Source organism: Nuphar pumila, chromosome 8 (genome assembly GCF_984573655.1).
Source record: "Nuphar pumila chromosome 8, dmNupPumi1.hap1.1, whole genome shotgun sequence".
Classification (NCBI taxonomy): Eukaryota; Viridiplantae; Streptophyta; class Magnoliopsida; order Nymphaeales; family Nymphaeaceae; genus Nuphar; species Nuphar pumila.
The window spans coordinates 104940639-104959855 of NC_143256.1; the positions used below are offsets into that span (position 1 = coordinate 104940639).

At 38.5% G+C, this 19217-nt stretch overlaps 2 protein-coding genes across 2 annotated transcripts in view; one reads left to right on the forward strand and one right to left on the reverse strand.

Annotated features, from left to right (window-relative positions):
• LYK3 (protein kinase family protein / peptidoglycan-binding LysM domain-containing protein) overlaps nucleotides 1–17073 on the forward strand; it is a 53030-nt gene extending 35957 nt beyond the window's left edge. Inside the window, exons 4-11 of the mRNA XM_090016319.1 lie at nucleotides 11738–11883; nucleotides 12005–12094; nucleotides 12197–12302; nucleotides 12942–13093; nucleotides 13180–13277; nucleotides 14356–14503; nucleotides 15860–15967; nucleotides 16491–17073. Coding sequence (XP_089872445.1) covers nucleotides 11738–11883; nucleotides 12005–12094; nucleotides 12197–12302; nucleotides 12942–13093; nucleotides 13180–13277; nucleotides 14356–14503; nucleotides 15860–15967; nucleotides 16491–16655 — 1013 coding nt within the window. The 3' untranslated portion in view covers nucleotides 16656–17073. The remainder of the gene's footprint in view (nucleotides 1–11737; nucleotides 11884–12004; nucleotides 12095–12196; nucleotides 12303–12941; nucleotides 13094–13179; nucleotides 13278–14355; nucleotides 14504–15859; nucleotides 15968–16490) is intronic.
• Nucleotides 17074–17772: 699 nt separating this feature from the next.
• LOC149830117 (2-oxoglutarate (2OG) and Fe(II)-dependent oxygenase superfamily protein) overlaps nucleotides 17773–19217 on the reverse strand; it is a 70523-nt gene continuing 69078 nt past the window's right edge. The window contains exon 3 of the mRNA XM_090016320.1: nucleotides 17773–18239. Coding sequence (XP_089872446.1) covers nucleotides 17882–18239 — 358 coding nt within the window. The 3' untranslated portion in view covers nucleotides 17773–17881. The remainder of the gene's footprint in view (nucleotides 18240–19217) is intronic.

Consider the following 19217-nt stretch of genomic DNA (forward strand, 5'->3'; position numbering starts at 1 on the left):
ACACAAATCTCCATCATGAGCACTAAGTTTTTGATGCAGCACACTCGGAGTTCCCAGAGGTTTGCAGTCTTTCATACCTGCCTTGCGGAGAACATCTACGGTGTACTTGTGTTGTGTGAATGTCAAGCCATGAGTTTGATTATCAACTTCTACACCAAGAAAATAGCGTAGAGTTCCAAGATCTTTCATTTTGAACCTCTGACCTAGTAAGTTTTTCACTTCTTGGATGTGAACCACAGAGTTTCCTGTGATAACAATATCATCAACATAAATTAATAACAGAGTGGTCACAGTCTGGCTTCTAAAAAGGAACAATGAGTGGTCCAGCATGGAACGCGAAAATCCATGTTTCTGAATCTCTAGTGAGAAGCTATCAAACCAAGAGCGAGATGCTTATTTCAAACCATAGATAGCTCTCTTTAACCTGCACACATGGGTTTTACAATTTTGTTCTTGATATCCAGGGGGTTGCTCCATATACACTTCCTCCTTCAAGTCCCCATGCAAGAAGGCATTCTTTACATCAAGCTGATTCAACTTTCACCCATGTTCAACAGCCAGAGAGATAATAATCCGAATTGTTCCCATTCTTACAACCAGACTAAAAGTCTCATCATAGTCTTGCCCTGCTTCTTGAGTGAATCCTTTTGCTACGAGCCTTGCCTTGTATCACTCAATAGTTCCATCTGACTTGTACTTTATCTTGTAGACCCATTTACATCCAACAACATTTTTGTCAGGCGGTCTGGGAACGACTTCCCAAGTTCCACATTCATGCAAAGCTTGCATTTCATCATTCATAGCTTCTACCCACTTGATAGAAGTGGCTGCCTGGTAGTACATAGTGGGTTCATCTTCTTTATTGAGAGCAGTTAAAAACAGTTGAAGATCCAAGGAGAAGTTGTTATAGCTGACCCACCTGTCAATGGGATGTCGTATGCGGCTTGATTTTCTGATCTCAGGAGTGTGAGAAGGGGTCAGATTGTTGACTGAAGCATGATCTGAATGGCTTGATGTCATCGGTCTCTGTCTGGAATAGACAATGCCTTTGTATCTACCAGGTATTTTTTCTAAATTTTGTGACCCCGACGTCTCAGTGTTTTCAGACATCTCTTCTTCTTGCTGCACGCAATCTGGTGAACATGCTTCGCTGGCGCTAGCAAAAAGTTCTGAACTCAACCAAGGATAGTAAACTTCAGTTGGTATATTGGTTGCATAAGCTTTGTCATCAAAATTTTGCTCATCAAAGACAACATTTCTTGAGATTCTGATGCGTTTGTTGGTGGGATCATAGCACCTATATCCTCTGTAGTCATCTGCGTATCCCACAAACCTACACTTTTGGGCCTTGTCTTGAAACTTGTTTCTCAGGGACCGATCAACATGCACATAGCAAACACATCCAAAAACACGCAGATCATGATAACTAGGATGAGTTTCAAAGAGACAGTGATAAAGAGTCTTGTTTTCCAGAATGACCATTGGCAATCTATTTATCACATGCACGGCAAAATGAAAGGCTTCTGTCCATAGGTTGGTGGGAAGATTGCTGTCATGAAGCATACTCATGGCACTTTCAACGATATGTCTATGTTTTCGTTCAGCAATCCCATTTTGTTGAGGAGTGTGAGGGCAGGACACCCTTCTTCCTATTCCGTTATCTCGAAGAAAAGAAATAAAGTCATGGGATGAAAATTCCCCACCTCCATCACATTGGAAAAACTGAATGGACTCAGAAAATTGGTTTTTGACCAAGGAAAAGAAATTTTGAAACAAAGAGAAGACTTCTGACTTATTTTTTATGAAATATATCCAAGTGTATCGAGAATAGCTATCAACAAAGATTAGATAATATCTGCTTCTAGACCCAGAGACAATTGGGGCGGGTCCCCACACATCAGAACAAATGATCTCAAAAGGTTTTGAAGCTCTCTTATTAATTGAATTGAAAGGCAATACATGACTCTTGCACAAAAGGCAACTGGAACATTTATGACTACTCTCATCCCCTTTAAGACTTTCTTTTGGAATGAGATTATTAGAAACAAGTTTCTCAATAAAATGACTCCCACAATGTCCTAACCTACTATGCCATAAGGATGGCTTATTGCATTCAGAGATACTAAAAACACTAGCAGAAGAGGAGGAACATGACTCTGATGAAGACTTCGAAACCAGGTGAGAAGGGCGAACATCACGACATGGAGCTTCTTCAAAGACATACATGTTGCCTCGTCTCTTTCCTTCAGCGAATGTTTCCCTCGTGCGTAGGTCCTTGACCTGCACAGAGAAGGGAGTGAATTCAACTGAAGCATTATTATCATCAATAAGTTTAGAGACGGAGACAATATTTTTCTTAATGTCAGGAGCATGAAGAACGTCAGAAAGAGTAAGAGTGAAATGTGACATGGGGATAACAGTCTTTCCAACATGTGAAACAGGATGGTGGGATCCATCTCCAGTGACAATCTTACTTTTTCCAAAATAAGGAATAGGATTAGAAATTTTACCTGCATCGCCTGTCACATGAGTCGCTGCCCCGGAATCGACAAACCAAGTGCTTTCATCATTCTGCTTCAATTTTAACTCTGACAAGGCAGATATCAGCAAATCTTTAATCTCTCCACTGTCTCTGGTATTTGTGAACCTTCTCTTGATTTCTGTCTGTGGACTCTTTCCTTTATTCTCTGGATTATGCCAACAGTTCGCCTTGATATGTCCTTTTTTGTTACAAAGGAAGCAAGTAGGGATGGATCTTGTTCCCTGTGCATGAGTAAACGTGTTTGGAGTGGGAAGCAAACCACGCCCTCCGTGTCCACTTCGCCCTTGTCCTCCTCGTCCTCGTCCTCTACCATAGGTCACTCCTGTAGCAAAAACTTATTGAGAATTTGAATGATTATGAGTTTCTTCAGAGAATCCCTTCAGAGTCATTTCATATTGGATCAATTTGGCTCGTAGCTCATCAAAGGTAGGAAGAACAGGAAGACACAATAGTGAAGTGACTATCATGTTGTAGTCAGATCTCAATCCACTCAGGGTTTGTTGCACCATGTCACTGTCACTAACGGCACACCCTATAACTGCAAGTTGATCTGTAATGGTCTTCATCTTGTTCAAATATTCCATGATGGTCATGGAATCTTTCCTTAACAACTGAAATTCTCTTTTTAAAAAAACTACTCTTGCTTGAGAAACCTGCAAATACGTCTGAACTAGTCGTTCCCAGAGTTGTAGAGCTGTACAATTGTCAGGAATGGCAAGTAGGATCTCTTGAGACAGGGTGGATGTGATGTATGCAACAACTGACTGGTCTTTTCTTTCCCAATTGAGGAATTCAACATTTTTGACATACACGATTGAACTCACCCCTTTGTATCTTTTTCTTCTCTCGGGCTAAATTCTGGTGGAACTGAAGTGGTTCCATCCAAGTGACCTAAGAGGCCTTGACTCCTTATGAAAGGAATAATCTGCCTCTTCCAGATCAAGAAATTTGAGGTATTCAACTTCTCAGAAACAAGATGGTTGAGAAAACTTGAGGAAAGATTTGATTGAGGATGGTAGGGATCCATAGAGAATAAGAATCAACAGACAAAAAATCAACCTTCTCCCAACACTAACCTTCTCCCAACACCTTTTTTTTTTTTTTTTGCTGTTAGAGAATCGTAGTCTCTTGAAATCAAAATATGAAGAAACTTTGGTCCTTTTTGTGCACCAAAAAAAACTTGCGTGAAAAATAATCACACGTTAAGAAACCCCTCCTTTGACTGTTTTAGCAAAGGGAAATCAGGAATGATAAGGTGCAGCTGAGCACAGGGAATCAAAGGGAAGCACTATAACATCCGAATATGCAGAGATATTTTGGAAAAGACAGAATGAAAAGAGAATCAAACGATTAATAGGAAAAATTTAATATTTTACGTGAATCAGTTCACGAATTCACGTGAAGAGACGTTAACCCACGATCTGGGAGAAGCCCGATCCTTCACGTGAACCAGTTCACGTGAAACGTAGTCAATCTACGATCTAGATTCACATGGATAGAGGGCCCGTGAATCACAGATTCACAAAAATGTAACTCACGTGAGGTGTGAGTTCACAGGGAGATTCAGAAAGGGGGAAAGAAAAGAGGCGAAAGGGAAAGAAGGACAGAAAGAGAATGAGAAGGGGAAAACCTCAAATTTTTTTTATCGTGGTCACGAGCCAGGGTTCCTTTTTGCCTCTAGAAGGATCTACGCTCTGATACCATGTTAGAATTTCACCTGCACCTGCATTAAGAGAGAAAACAGAGAAAGAGAGGGAGAGGGAGAGAGAGAGACGAGAAGAGAAAACCGAAAAGGGGCTTCTTCGGCTGTCACGATTTCTGTATATCAGAAATCGTGACCTAATGCATTGTATAAAACACTTAAGTGTACATGGGTCGGGTCGGGTCTAATATAATATCCGAACCCAACCCAGAAAAAAAAATACATTTAAGTTTAAGTTTTACAATGAACTCGAGTCTGGTATAGGATCCAGACCCGAACCCGAAACAATATACACTTTTTCAGTTACAGCACATGCGTGAGGCTCTGGACACTTGAACTTCTATATCGATCATCAATCCATTTCTATATATCCTATATTCAGTTTCAGTTGACGAAAGTGAGACCTTCTGTTGCTTTTTACATCGCCACGAAATCAAATATTTACCTAAAAAAACACAAAAACCCATGGTTGAGTGCTTGTTATTGGGATCACTTAACTAATCAGCATCTGCTCGCATGTGAACATATATAGGAGCATGCTGAAATTGACTAGTTGTGTGTATATCGTGTGTTATATCAGGTCTAGTAATTGAGAGGTAAGAGAGTGCTTTAATAAGTTGTCTTTAAGGAGTAGGATCTTCAAGAGGTTCTCTATTACATTACACCAATACCTCCACAAAGTACTCAAACAACAACCACACAACACCTTCAGCAGAAATCAAAACAATATAGGACTACCGATTCTCAAAGATGCACAATCACCACAACTAATGATCTCAAATATTGTGCAAAATCAACCAACACAGCACAATACACCCAACTGAAGGCAGTCACTATAAAAAATGGCAGCAATAAATGTAGAACAGTTGAAATAGGAGAAAAACTCAAGAAATTGGTTACCGCCCCAATGAGATATTAGAAATCTCAACAAAAATGCATTCAAATCTCCAATGTAGCACCCAAGACCTGAATCAATCAGTCCTCCAACCAAAAACTACCTGATTGGGACTAATTTGAAGCAACAAAAACCACCGATAATCCCAGAATCAACAGATTCATGCAAATGGGATACTATCCACCTAAATTCTCAGAAAGTACCGAAAAAATCATAGAAAATCAAGATTTCATCCGATCATCAAGATTCTTGATTCCATCAACTGCTAAAATCAAGAACTAGCAAAATCCGGCCTTAATTGACCAAAATCTCAATGTCTGAACTGACTTCAGCAGCTGGGTTCGCAAATTGAGGTGGGCCTGAACTGCAGTCATCTAGATAAAGTTTCTTCCTCTCAACGGCTTCAGATTTTAATATTGTTTTTGTTGAGAATAGGTGGTTCTTTGTTTAAGTTCTTTTATATTAGAGGTCTTTTGAAATTTTGTCCTAATAAGGACTTAGATATAATTTCTCTTTTTGCCTCTCTCTATTTAATATAGAGAGAAGCCCTAATCAATTAAGTTAACGTGTTTTCTATTGTGCAACCGTCTCTCTCTCTCTCTCTCTCTCTCTCTCTCTCTACACACACACACTGGTGGTTGTACATCCATCTTCTTCTACATGGTATCAAAGCCCTCGATCTTTGGAGCGTGATCAAGGACTGATCTTCATCAACGAGGAGAAATAACCCTACGACTTCTTAAAATCAGGTTTGGTGGTGTTTGATTTGGGAAGATCTGATAACAGATCTGGGATGTTACCCAGATCTGTCGTCAGATCTAAGGAGAAGATCTAGATCTGTTCTCCTCATCTGGATCTCCTGCCGCGACCTTGTGTTGCCGAGTCCTGTTCCTGCCATGACGTGAGATTTTTTTTCTTGGGTTCGTGAGTTATCGAGGTGTGTTCCTGCTGTTTGGGAGCAGCAGAAATCCTCATTTCCTGTGTTGCCGTGATTGCTGTAGTTCTCTCCTGTGCTGATTGCGTGTGATCAGATTTTTGCTGAGTCCTTTCCTGTGCTGATTGCGTGTGATCAGAATTTTGCCGTGAATACAGATTTATTTTCTGTGCTGATTGCTTGTGATTGAAATATAATTGATCTGTCTAACTGTGCCCTGAAGACTTACTGGATGTCGTGCCTTATATGTTGGAGAACAGTAGGTGCAGTGAATATTTGTTTTGCGACTGCATTCTATCATTGGTCGTGATGTGTTTGGGCGCAACAATGTTCGTGATTCCTGAACTTTAGTTGTTTTTAGTGGGTTGGTTTATTTCAGAATGTGGTTTTCAGCAGTCGTGATTCCCTGCTGTGTCGAGTTTTTTTTTGGAAAGAAGCATGGTAGCTTAAGTTACCCTTCTGTCGTGGAAAATAGCAGGTGTGATTTCCTGTTGTGTTGAATTTTGTTTTGTGTGTGGGCTGCTGTTTTTTGTGGAAACAGCAGGTGTGATTTCCTGCTGAGTTGAAAATTCCTCTTGAACACTTGCTGTTCAAGTGAGGTAATTTTTTTTAATTTGGATCACATCTTCAGTATGGCTGAAACTTCGAAATGTGATTCCAAAATGGAACATATTGGGGAGTATAAGGCTTTTGCCAACCCCTTCTCGTATGGCTCTTCCGTAAGGTTGAATGAAACCAACTATGCCAGGTGGTCCAGAATTTTTATGATGTCGGTATCTGGACATCATCGAAAACACATTTTGTTGGAAGGCGAACGCATTGAGAAATTGGGAAAATATGTTACTTGGGATGAAGATAATGACATAGTTATGTCATGGATCATGAATAGTGTCGAACCCCATATTGCAGATGGATTGATCTACTATAATACAACCAAACTGATGTGGGACAATCTTCGTGATACATACTCACAAGAAACGAATGTGAGTCGTATCCTGCAAGTCGAACAGGAAATATATAATTTGCAACAGGGAGATCAGACCTTGGCCCAGTATTATGCCTCTGTCAAAGCTGCGTTTGAAAGACTTAATGCTCACAGGCCTCTTTGTTGCTCGAAGCAAAAGGATCATCAAGAACAAACCATGGTTGCTCGTTTTCTTACAGGTCTTTCTTCAGATTTTTCTGTTGCAAAAGTTCAAATGTTGACTGGATCAAATGTTCCCACTCTTGCTGATGCTTACAATCGTCTGAGTAGACTTGCGATCTCTCTGCCACATACTCAGCCTGTGACTCAGTCATCTGCTCTTGTTGTCCCATCTAGTTATGGGCGTGGAAATATTCAGAATATCAGAGGACGAGGATGTGGACGTGGTATGGGAGACAAAGGAAAGCTTCAATGTATATTCTGTGGAAAATCTGAACATTTAGAAGATTGTTGTTGGGATAAGCATGGTCGGCCAACCTCTTCTTCATCAAAGTCATATACTCCAAAAGCAAATGTTACTACTATCGAGGCAACAAATGTACAAGAGAATATCGCTGAAAATGAAAGTAGTATCACCCTTAGTCGTGCGGAATATGATGAGCTGATAGCTCTTCGACCTTTGAGTTTCACCCCTCCTGTAGCTGGTGTTGCCTATTCAACCGGAAATCATCTTCATCTGACTGATAGTAAGTGGGTTATTGACTCTGGTGCATCCAGACATTTGTGTGGAAATTCACGTGTTTTTTCAGATCTAAAGGATATTAAGGCTCAACTTGGAGTCTCATTAGCCGATGGGAGCTCCTCCCCGGTTGTTGGTCAGGGAAATATTTCTATATCCTCCTCATTACAGTTGAAAAATGCTCTTCATGCTCCAAACTTTCCTCAAAGTTTACTCTCTGTTAGTTGCCTTATAAAAGAACAAAACTGTAGAGTAATATTTGATCCAATGGGTTGTCATTTTCAGGATTTGCTGACGGGGAAGAAGATTGGTGGAGGCTATGAAGAAAATGGAATTTACTACCTACATCATCCAATGGGTATTGTTCATGCTGCAGTGGAACATTCATTCAGTCTTGTTCAGTGGCATCGTCGTCTTGGTCATCCTTCATTGTCAAAGCTTCGGTCAGTCTTTCCTCAGATTCCTTCCACCACATCATTTCAGTGTGAAGCATGTCAGTTGGGCAAGCATCATCGAAGTTCGTTCCCTTCGAGTCAGAGTCAGTCTAGTAATAAAGTTTTTGAACTTCTTCATGCAGATGTATGGGGTCCTAGTAAGATTCCTACTAGGACTCAGTGTCGTTATTATCTTGTTATTGTTGATGATTTCTCTAAGTTATCATGGGTATTTTTAATAAAAGAACGATCTGAAGTTCCAAGTATTATCAAATCCCTAATTCTTGAAATAAAACTCAGTTTGAATCTATTGTCAAGATTGTTCGCACTGATAATGCTCTCGAGTTTAAATCAAAAGGTCTCTTACAATTTTACCAAGATCATGGCATCCAACCCCAAACTTCTTGTGCCTATTCATCTCAACAAAATGGGGTGGCTGAGCGAAAACATCGGCACCTTCTTGATGTTGCCAGGACCATTATGATTCAATCCAATGTTCCTGCATTATACTGGGGTGATGCGATTACCACTGCTTGCTATTTGATCAACCGCATGCCTTCGTCTTCTGTGGGTGATCAAATTCCATTACATATCCTAAAACCTAATGCCCCACTTTTTTCTTTCTCACCAAAAATATTTGGATGTGTTTGTTTTGTACACAAACTTGGCCCTGACTGTGATAAATTAGCCGCTCAAGCTACAAAATGCATATTTATCAGTTATCCAAAAAATCAAAAGGGCTATCGATGTTATGATCCTATTTCTCGCCGAGAGTATGTCAGTGCGGATGTATCTTTCCTGGAATCCTCTCTATATTACTCTAGTTCCGGTTCCCCGCTGTAGGTTGATCCAGCTGAGTCTTTTCCATTACCTATACCTCATTTTCCTTTGGAATATGTGCCCTCATTACCGAATCAAACTTCATCCTCTTCCAGATTTAATAATCCTCCATTGGTATATGTGCGTAGAGCTCCACTTCCGCAAGAACCTTCATCTTCTTCTTCTCCTGAGGTAAGTTCTACTGACAATAGTGATCTTCAGGATGATGATAGCAGGCCTATTGCTCTACGAAAGGGGACAAGACAATGTACCTTATTATCCCATATCTCATTTTGTCTCCCATGCCAGAATTGGACATTAGATGAAGTCTTTTATTTCAGCCTTATCTGCTGAAACTATTCCTCTAAACTATCAACAGGCAGAACTTGATAATCGCTGGAAGCTGGCTATGCAAGAAGAAATGACAGCTTTAGTATCTCAACATACTTGGGATCTAGTTGATTCCCCCTCAGCATACCTGGGATCTAGTTGATTCCCCCGCAGATGCTGACATTGTTGGATGTAAATGGGTATATACAATAAAGTACAAATCTGATGGTTCTATTGAAAGGTACAAGGCCAGATTAGTCGCGAAAGGGTATACTCAGACATATGGAATTGACTTCTTTGAAACTTTTTCTCCTGTTGCACGGATGGGTACCATCCGTTTTGTTCTCTCAGTAGCTGTTCAACATGGTTGGAGCTTGTGTCAATTAGATGTGAAAAATGCATTTCTATATGGGGATCTATCTGAGACCGTTTACATGCAACAACCTCCAGGATTCGAGGTTGAGGGGGAGTGTCCGAAGGTGTGTAGATTGAGAAAGGCGATTTATGGCTTGAAACAAAGTCCTCGTGCATGGTTTCAAAAGTTGTTTGAAGTGATGTCAAGCTTTGGCTTCAATAGATCAACAACAGATCATACACTTTTTATAAAGAAAACTAGCTCTGGCATAGTTGTTATGGTGATATATGTGGATGACATCATTCTTACAGGAGATGATGTGAAAGTTATTGAAGCCACAAAGGCTCATCTTCAAAAACACTTTGTTACAAAAGACCGTGGTTCACTCAGGTATTTTCTGGGTATAGAAGTTGCTAGGAGCCGTGAAGGGATGATTTTGTCTCAACGGAAGTATGTTCTTGACTTATTAAAGGAAACGGGCATGTTGGGAGCTAAACCAACAAATATTCCCATGGACCATAAAGTTCAGTTGTTTGAAGAAGGGTCAAAACCAGTTGATAGCAAAAGCTATCACTCCATAGTAGGGAAGTTATTATATGTAATTGTGACCAGGCCGGATATTGCTTTAGCAGTAAGCAAAGTTAGCCAGTTTATGGACAAACCAACTGAGGTACACTGGAATGCAGCCATAATGATTCTCAGATATCTAAAATCATCCCCTGGAAAAGGGTTATTGTTCAGGAAAGGTGGAACTCTGGAGATAGTAGCCTATTCTGATGCTGGATTTGTAGTAGATAGAAAATCTACCACAGGATTCTATGTGTTTTTGGGAGACAACTTGATTTCATGGAGAAGTAAGAAACAAAATGTGGTTTCCAGGTCGAGTGCAGAATCAGAATATCAGGCTATGGCCCAAACAGCTGCTGAATTGATGTGGGTTCACACTGTTCTTCATGATCTCCAGGTGAAGGTTCCCTCTCCAATGACCATGATGTGCGATAACAAAACAACAACATATATAGCAAACAATCCTGTCTTTCATGAGAGAACAAAACACATTGAGGTTGATTGCCACTATGTAAGAGATATGATTCAAGCTGGTCATATCACTACCAAATACCTAAAGTCGGAAGACCAAGTTGCATATATGTTTACAAAGACTCTTGCTAGGCCAAATTTTTCAAAATGTTGTGACAAGCTGAGCATGATTGATATCTATGCTCCAGCTTGAGGGGGAGTGTTGAGAATAGGTGGTTCTTTGTTTAAGTTCTTTTATATTAGAGGTCTTTTGAAATTTTGTCCTAATAAGGACTTAGATGTAATTTCTTTTTTTGCCTCTCTCTATTTAATATAGAGAGAAGCCCTAATCAATTAAGTTAACGTGTTTTCTATTGTGCAGCCGTCTCTCTCTCTCTCTCTCTCTCTCTCTCTCTACACACACACTGGTGGCTGTACATCCCATCTTCTTCTACAGTTTTGATGCCATATTAAAATCAAGAAGAGAAAAGGAGAGGAAAACTCAAAGAAACTTCATTGGATAAAGAATGAATGGAGGATTACAACACATATGGACCCCTTTTGTTTACACAAGAAGACAAAAACTGTTGACTTTCTAAGTTCTTGGCTAGTTACAGAAAATCCATTCTAAAATAATCATATGTACGGGACTAGAAGGGTAGCAACGCATTTGTAATACATATATTACACTCTTCTCATGAAATACACTATTCAACAATTTTCACATTCTATGGACATTAAATCATCAACTGCACTTTCAAAACATGGAAAAGTAGGCCATGTTAGAAATTGTCTTGGTGCTTCATGCAAACATGTCAGTCTTTGATGGCCCTGTTAAAGAATTTTTGAAAAACGATTTGCTATTAACCATTATGAATAATTTCCCATAATCAATGATGTCCATCAAAGTAATTCTCTAGGTGAGTCTTGGTGAAATAATTTCCATTTCCATTCTTAGTTGGCCCATTCCTATTCTTTTGTTTTTTTTCCCTATTTTACAGTTCTTTTGCTGCTAATTCAATCACAAAAACTTAAATGCGTGCAGATATGATGGCTGCTGTATTTCACATTGAGAAGCCTGTAATCTTTACCCACGAAGAAATTCTCTCTTCTACTGAAGGTTTCTCTGATTCGAATCTCTTGGGACATGGTACATATGGTTCAGTATATTATGGCATGCTTCGTGATCAGGTTTGTATTTCCATTTCCCTTGTTTCTATGAATATTGAAAATCTTTGGGAAATTTACTTGTAATTTTGTCTAGCATCCAGTGCATCAGTTTAGACAGCTATATTTTATATTATGCTTTCAGGAGGTTGCTATAAAAAAGATGACAGCTACAAAAACTAAGGAGTTTATGGCTGAGATGAAAGTTCTCTGCAAGGTTCATCACACCAACTTGGTATATCTCCATTCCAATGCTTTCATCATTTTCATCGTTTATATATCTGACTAATGCTGCAGTTGTAATTGGGGTGCTGAGTTGTGCTTGAATTTTGTCAAGGTAGAACTAATTGGTTATGCGGCAAGTGAAGAAGAACTTTTCCTTGTTTATGAGTATGCACATAAGAGTTCTCTTGCAAGTCATCTGCATGATCCTCAAAATAAGGGTATGTTTGCATCTGACTACCGCTCTTTGCTTTCACCAATGTAGCCTGTTCTTTCACAGTACACACACACACACACATGCTATAACCTGAACAAGGAATGCCCAATGCAATGGTATAGGTTGTCAGCCCCCAGTTATACAGACTGACTTGACATGCCATCAGCTTGAGTGGGACACATTATACCCCGATGCCATACTTAAAGTCCATGCACATGTTTTCCTAAGTGTTTTATTTTAGTTTTGGTTGATCCTCTAATAATTTTCTAGTCCACAAGGATTATTCTCGCCTCAACCTTTTTGCCTTTTAAGGGCGAAAAAATTGTGTACTTTTGTTCTTTAAGAGAAAGAATTCTACAAGCATTGATTGAGTTATCCCCCAAGTTATCAAGTGATAATCACATGGCCTCAATCAATGAAGAGAATCTTTGGACCAGAAGATAGCTCAAAAAGAGAATTCTTTTTTACAATCATTTCTTGAACTTTATCCTCAAAAGAAATCTGGAAGGTACATTTATTCCTTCCTGTCCATATTCCTTAATATGCCAAAGTGATTCTTTCTCTCGGATCTTGTTGTTTTGATGTTGCATTTCTACAAGTTATCTTGTATACCAGCATTCACATGTTTTATGAACTTGTTCAGGCCATACATCTCTTTCTTGGATTTCTCGAGTTCAAATTGCTCTTGATGCTGCAAGAGGACTGGAATACATTCACGAGCATACTAAAGCCCATTATGTACATCGAGACATAAAATCAAGCAACATTTTGCTTGATAATTCATTTAGAGCAAAGGTATCTTCTTAGTTAGTCTTCAATTATTTCAACTTATCATTTTATCAGAGCTTCCTTGTACATCTTGTTTACATTTTTGGATGTAGATCTCTGATTTTGGACTAGCAAAACTTGTTGGGAAGACCAATGAAGGAGAAGCTTCTGCTACAAGAATTGTTGGCACATTTGGTTATTTGGCTCCAGAGTAAGTAGATTGCTGAGCTCAAAAAATACACCACACACACAATCTATCTATCTATCTATATATATATATAGTTGGATGTTAATAGTGTTATCCAAGGTTGTAAGTATTGTATCGTTACTCATATCGGTCGGGCCCAAAATAAGATAAGTATCGTAAAAAATCATAAATTTTTAATAAAAAAAATCTAAAAATTCTAAAACAATCATGAAAATCAGAAAAAACTAGCAAAAATTAAAAAAATTATATATAAAACATGAAACAATGAAGAATTGCACAAAATACAACCATAAAATCACATATGAAGCATTTGTGTTTCTATGAGCGGCATAAGACATCAAACATCTACTATCTCACAATGCAAAATATTAAATATCTTGCAATTAAGAACATACCACAAGACTCATACTTTCATATTACATTAATACAAATATTATGGCAATAGTTGCACTCGATTTTCAATCAGTTTTCACTCATTACTTGAGTGCATCATTGTTATGCCAAATCATCAGATATCATCTTTGTTGGAGTGCAGAGCCTGATTTATACCTTGATATAAATCTTTAATTTTCGCGGATCCAACTTTGCGGTAAGTTGGTGGGGGGTTGCAGGAGGCAGCACCCCCCGAAGCAAATTTTTTTTATAGGGTAGCTTTGTAATTTTACTCATAATAAAGATTTTTTACCTTAACCCATTTTCTTGAGTGGAAAAATGGTGGAAATGCACTTTTACTTTAGCAAACCACAAAAGCCCTCTCCCTTGTGTATGGATCGGCCCTCCAAATCCCTGTCACGAGTCCTAGGGTGTGTGAATACCTCTCTAATGACTTCTATACAAATGAGGGAATCAACTCTCAAGAGGTCTTTAAAGCCCAAAATTGAAAAATTATGATTCAACCCCTTTTTAAGTGTGACAACCCTACCCGGTATCGTACAATAGTACATTACAATACAATCCTGCATCATATATAGTAATAATATGTATTGTACTGTCGTACGATACATGCAACATTGGTGCTGTCTACTTTTTCTGTTATTTATTTGTCTTTTCACAAGGTTAAGTTGTTTTCTGTTGAAAACAGATACCTGAGCGATGGGCAAGCAACAACAAAAAGTGATGTCTATGCGTTTGGTGTTGTGCTTTTTGAGTTAATATCTGGTAAAGAGGCAATAACCAGGACAGATGGCAGGGTGAATATTAGCCTTGAAAGAAGATCACTTGCATCAATTGTAAGTTCTGCGCAGTCATAGTGCTAGTGAATCTGCTTCATGTAGTTAATTTAGAAGTCACTGGGTTCTTGCATGGTTAAAATTGAAATTTATTTTAGACTGCTGTCATTTTGCTTGTAATTGGATTATTTTAAGAAAATCAGGCACTGAATATAATATGTGAACATATAGGCAGTCACGTGGAGTATTTTTCTCCTTTTTACATGATTTGTTAACATGAATTTTTACTAAGCCCATAGTTCACACGTTTGTGTTGCATCAAATGAAAGAAGAGTTCCATAAATTTCTCAAAATTTAGATGCAAGGCTTTTGAACAGGAATCCCACATATCATTTGTATGGGGTGGTATCAAGGATTCCTGTTTTTGCTAGGAATGCTCTGAGCTGCAAATCCACTGAATCCCCGGTATCTCTATTTCTAGGAAGCCTAGGGGTAAAAATTGCTATTCCCCTTCACCAAGTGCACCCTTTGGAATTTGATATTGCAGGAAAGAGCTTCACTTATTCTCTGTTAGAACATTTGCTTCTTTTAGTCATTTATGGGGAAATCCATACTGTGGCCCAAATGGGCCAGTGTCTATCGGTTGATGATATTTACTTCTGAAGAGAAGGTTTTATTTTATACTCTGTAGTTTACTGACATTTTCTTGAACTTTGTTTGCTTGCTTGCTCTGAGAACAGAACCATTACTCTAATGTACCTGTAATTTTTTTTCCTTGTGAATTTGTGATTTTTAGGCTCTGTTGAAGAGCCTTGCATTGAGATGGAAATGCTATTCCCATGTATTGCCCAAATATGGTTTCGATGAGATCTTCTTTGTTTGCAGAAAGGAGCATAAATGTTTTGTCTGAAATATGGGACCCGAATTATGTGATGCTTACCTGCAGAAAATTACACTTCCATGACTCCTGAACATACCACCGTCTGTACTGATGGATTCTTAACCTAAAAATCTCGAGTAGGTGACTGCGGGGTTTCTATGACCAGTAGAGTGCTGCCATCTGTACAGATAGCTGTTTGGGGATTATCAAAAGTATACAAGTGCACTTCTAAAAATATACCAGTTCTAGATGTACAGATGGTAGTTTTTAATTTTTTTATAATGAAATGGTTTTGGAGTAGCATTTTTTAAAGTTTTATTAGTCTGATTGGTGGCACACTTTTTTATTATATTTTTAGGGAGGAATATCAATTTTTTTGTTGCTCATATGTTCATTTTCTTTTTTGTCCCTTTGTAATCGTGTATGTAGCTGTGAAATGAAATAAGAAATGTCATATATTGTTTATCTACCTGTATTAAAGTGAAAATTGCATTTTTAAGTTTTGATTTATTTTTTTTTATGACATTGAGTTGCAGGTGCTTGCTGCACTTCGGAATTCTCCTAGTTCAATGAGCATGACAAGCTTGAAAGAATGCATAGACCCCAATCTGGTGGATTTGTATCCTCACGACTGTGTATACAAGGTGACTCTCTCTCATCATCATCAAGAAGTTCTTCCCATCTACTTTGGGTTGTCTTTATGAATCTTATTTCTCTATTCATGTCCCAAGTCTTTCTTGCTTCCTTCTAGTCTCTTTAAGCTGCATTGTGCAGACATTTTGGAATTGATATTGTTCCAAGCTTCTGCATAAAATGCTTTAAAAAAAGTTGCGTAGAATGTTTAAGCCTTCTAATATGGCATTCATTAAATCTTTTCATTGGCTCTACCTCTAAATGTTTGCATTTTTTTGGCCGTCATTACCCAATATGTTGTCATTATGGCAATCATCAAGCATCCACCTTAACAAGCATATCTTAATCAAAATTCGTCTTATCTTCTTTTTTGTTCTTTGTTGTTTAGTCACATAAGTTGTATGATAAAACCATCTTTCCACATTCTCTAAGTACTTTCATATCAAGAAGCTTGAACTTGGTCCATCTTGCAAGTTCAAGCTATCCGTTCACTCACATCTAAATGACCAGTTTTTACTTGTTTTGCGTATGAAGATGGCGATGTTGGCAAAGCAGTGTGTTGATGAAGAACCCATTCTACGGCCAGACATGAAGCAGGTGGTGATCACCCTCTCGCAGATCCTGTTGTCCTCAATAGAGTGGGAAGCCACATTGGCTGGCAACAGCCAAGTTTTCAGCGGCCTTGTGCAAGGAAGATGATACTTGCCTAGTTCATCTCTTCCCTTCTGGAGTGTGCTTTTCTTTCTCCCTTTTTTCTTCTTTTATTCTTTGTATAGTAATGCCCTACATGGCTATGTCCGTCTTCTATTGTTCTTCCTTTCATTTCCGGTGGTGGTTCTGCTCTTTTTTCTTTCTTTGTTTTCTCTTCACATAAATGCCATCTGTAAATTGATAGGCACTTCTGCAAATGTCACCATGAAGTAGCATCACTAGTCATTTCACTTGATGGCTGGCTAATGTGGAGCCAGAGTTTTTGTTACCACACTGTTGGGGTGTATGATAACATTTATGACGCATAAGGTACTCTAATGTTTGTTATGGCTGCAAAAATATCTGGTTGACCTTGACATAGACACAGGGCATAGTAGCTTAATAATGTGGTACAATACGTTGTTGCTGCATGCCATGAAGTTGGGCTGTTACTTTTTTATATTGGGGCTATATTCATTGCCGGCATTGTGGTACTATTACTTTTGTTCACTTCATGGGCAGGGGGAGATTCTGAGCTTGTTTGTCTGGGTTCAGGTGGAACCCATTCAAGCTCATTGAGGTACCATTACTTTTGTTCACTTGTATTTTTATCAACAAAATAAATAAGTTATTTGTAAAAAGAACAAAAATAAAAATTGTATAAAAATAAAACTTGTTTTTTTCATGAAAATAGGTGATTAAAACGTAAGTACCACAGCAAAACCACCATATTTATGTTTTAAGAACAAAATTGCAATACTTTGAAAAATCACAACATTTTGCCGATTAAAATTTACAACCCAATGTGACATTTTCAAAATAATGCTGATATGTTGTCACATAAATGACCAGCATGTATGCACACACACAAGAATCCAAGATGCCTTTTCCGTGGTAAGGTTTACTGTGTGGGTATGGTGCTTTCTTCCATGATACACTCTTTGCATCATTTTAACAGTAAAATGCCACCAAAACAGAATTTTTTCAATATAATGCATGCACTAAATGATTTTCTTTCCTGATAACACCCTCTGCGCTGTTCTCAACAATTTAACATTTGCATAGACTAACAAACTGTTCTCATCCCAGACATTCATATATGCAACAGAAGGTCCAGTCAGATGCAGAAGCAAAACACTAGCAACAGCTTATCATTAATAACAGGTTCCAGCCTTAGCTTTACAATTAAGAAGAGATAATAATACATAAATACAAGAGCATAAAATGGTATATCACTATTTGCATAAAGATGCTAATATGCGACGAGGAGGTTCAAATGATCGGCGGGAATGAAGGACGACCATGTTGTCGATCAGTAGGACGTCACCCTGTTGCCATGGAATAGCAACAGATTCCTCCTCAAGGATTTTGAGGCAGTCATAGATAATATCAGCTGGCAATGGTGTTCCATCTCCAAAAGTTACTGCCTTGACAGGATCATTGCGAGCATCCTCCCAACCAGTATAAGCAGCAACCATGCTATTGAACCAGACCTTACGCCCCCTTGTATCAATTTTAATGGCTGGAATTGGGCCCATCACTGTTTTGACGCCATCATCTATCCACTCTAACTTCATGCCCAGTCGAGCAGCCCTGTCCATGGATGTGAGAAAGTTCCCATGTCACATGAAAGTGTTACATAGCATCACCACCAAAGATTACAAGCACCTATGCTATCAAATAAAGGCACATTTGATTGGGACAGAGATTCTCAAGTGTCTTGGCTCGAGGTCAGCCTTACACCAGATCCAACTCTAGCAAAACATACAAATGGGGTTGTCCATTCTCAGGTACAGATCTCAGATTCAAGGAGATCACCTGAATCTAAGATGAGAGGAATTAAAACGGCGTTTAAGGGAATGTTTTCTAGCTGATCGCCAGAAACTTGTTAAACAACAGAATTAAGGTATGAACAAGAAACAAAAAGTACCCTGAGATTTAGCAACATTAATTGAACTTGTGAAACTTTCTGAAGCTTTTGATGCTAAGACGTTGACTGTAGCATTGAAGGAGAAATAAGGAAATCGGATTTAAGCTGTAGAACTTTTAATGCCTCTTCACCATTAGGTCCGGATTTCGATACCAAACTGGCTATTGAATCATATTTAGGAAAAATACAGACACAAGTTGCAGAAATTTACCGTCTTATCACCAGTAGATCTAATATCAGCAGTCATACAGTGGAATCATCTGGAACCAAGATTTAGGCCTTAGGGTTCCAGTAAGTCCAAGTTTTTAGAACTATTGGAAGGAACATTAGATTTGCAAATCTGCGTTAATAATTATGAAGTTAAGAATACAAAATTTATCAAAGATCCAAGATCTTTTATGGTAGTATAGTTCATATTTTAAGACTCACAAAGATGAAAAGTCCACTAGTAGGTGAATCTTTGTCCTTGATGTTGGTGCAATATGTTGGCAAGATAATAGACTGTATTTCATTCGGCTAAAATGGAGCCTAAATACATTTCTCTTGGATTAGTTATAGTTTGAAGGCACAAAAGTATTCCCTGTGAAAATATCCATACATGTCTTGGTGAATTATCAGATTATAATATATTGTAGAAAACA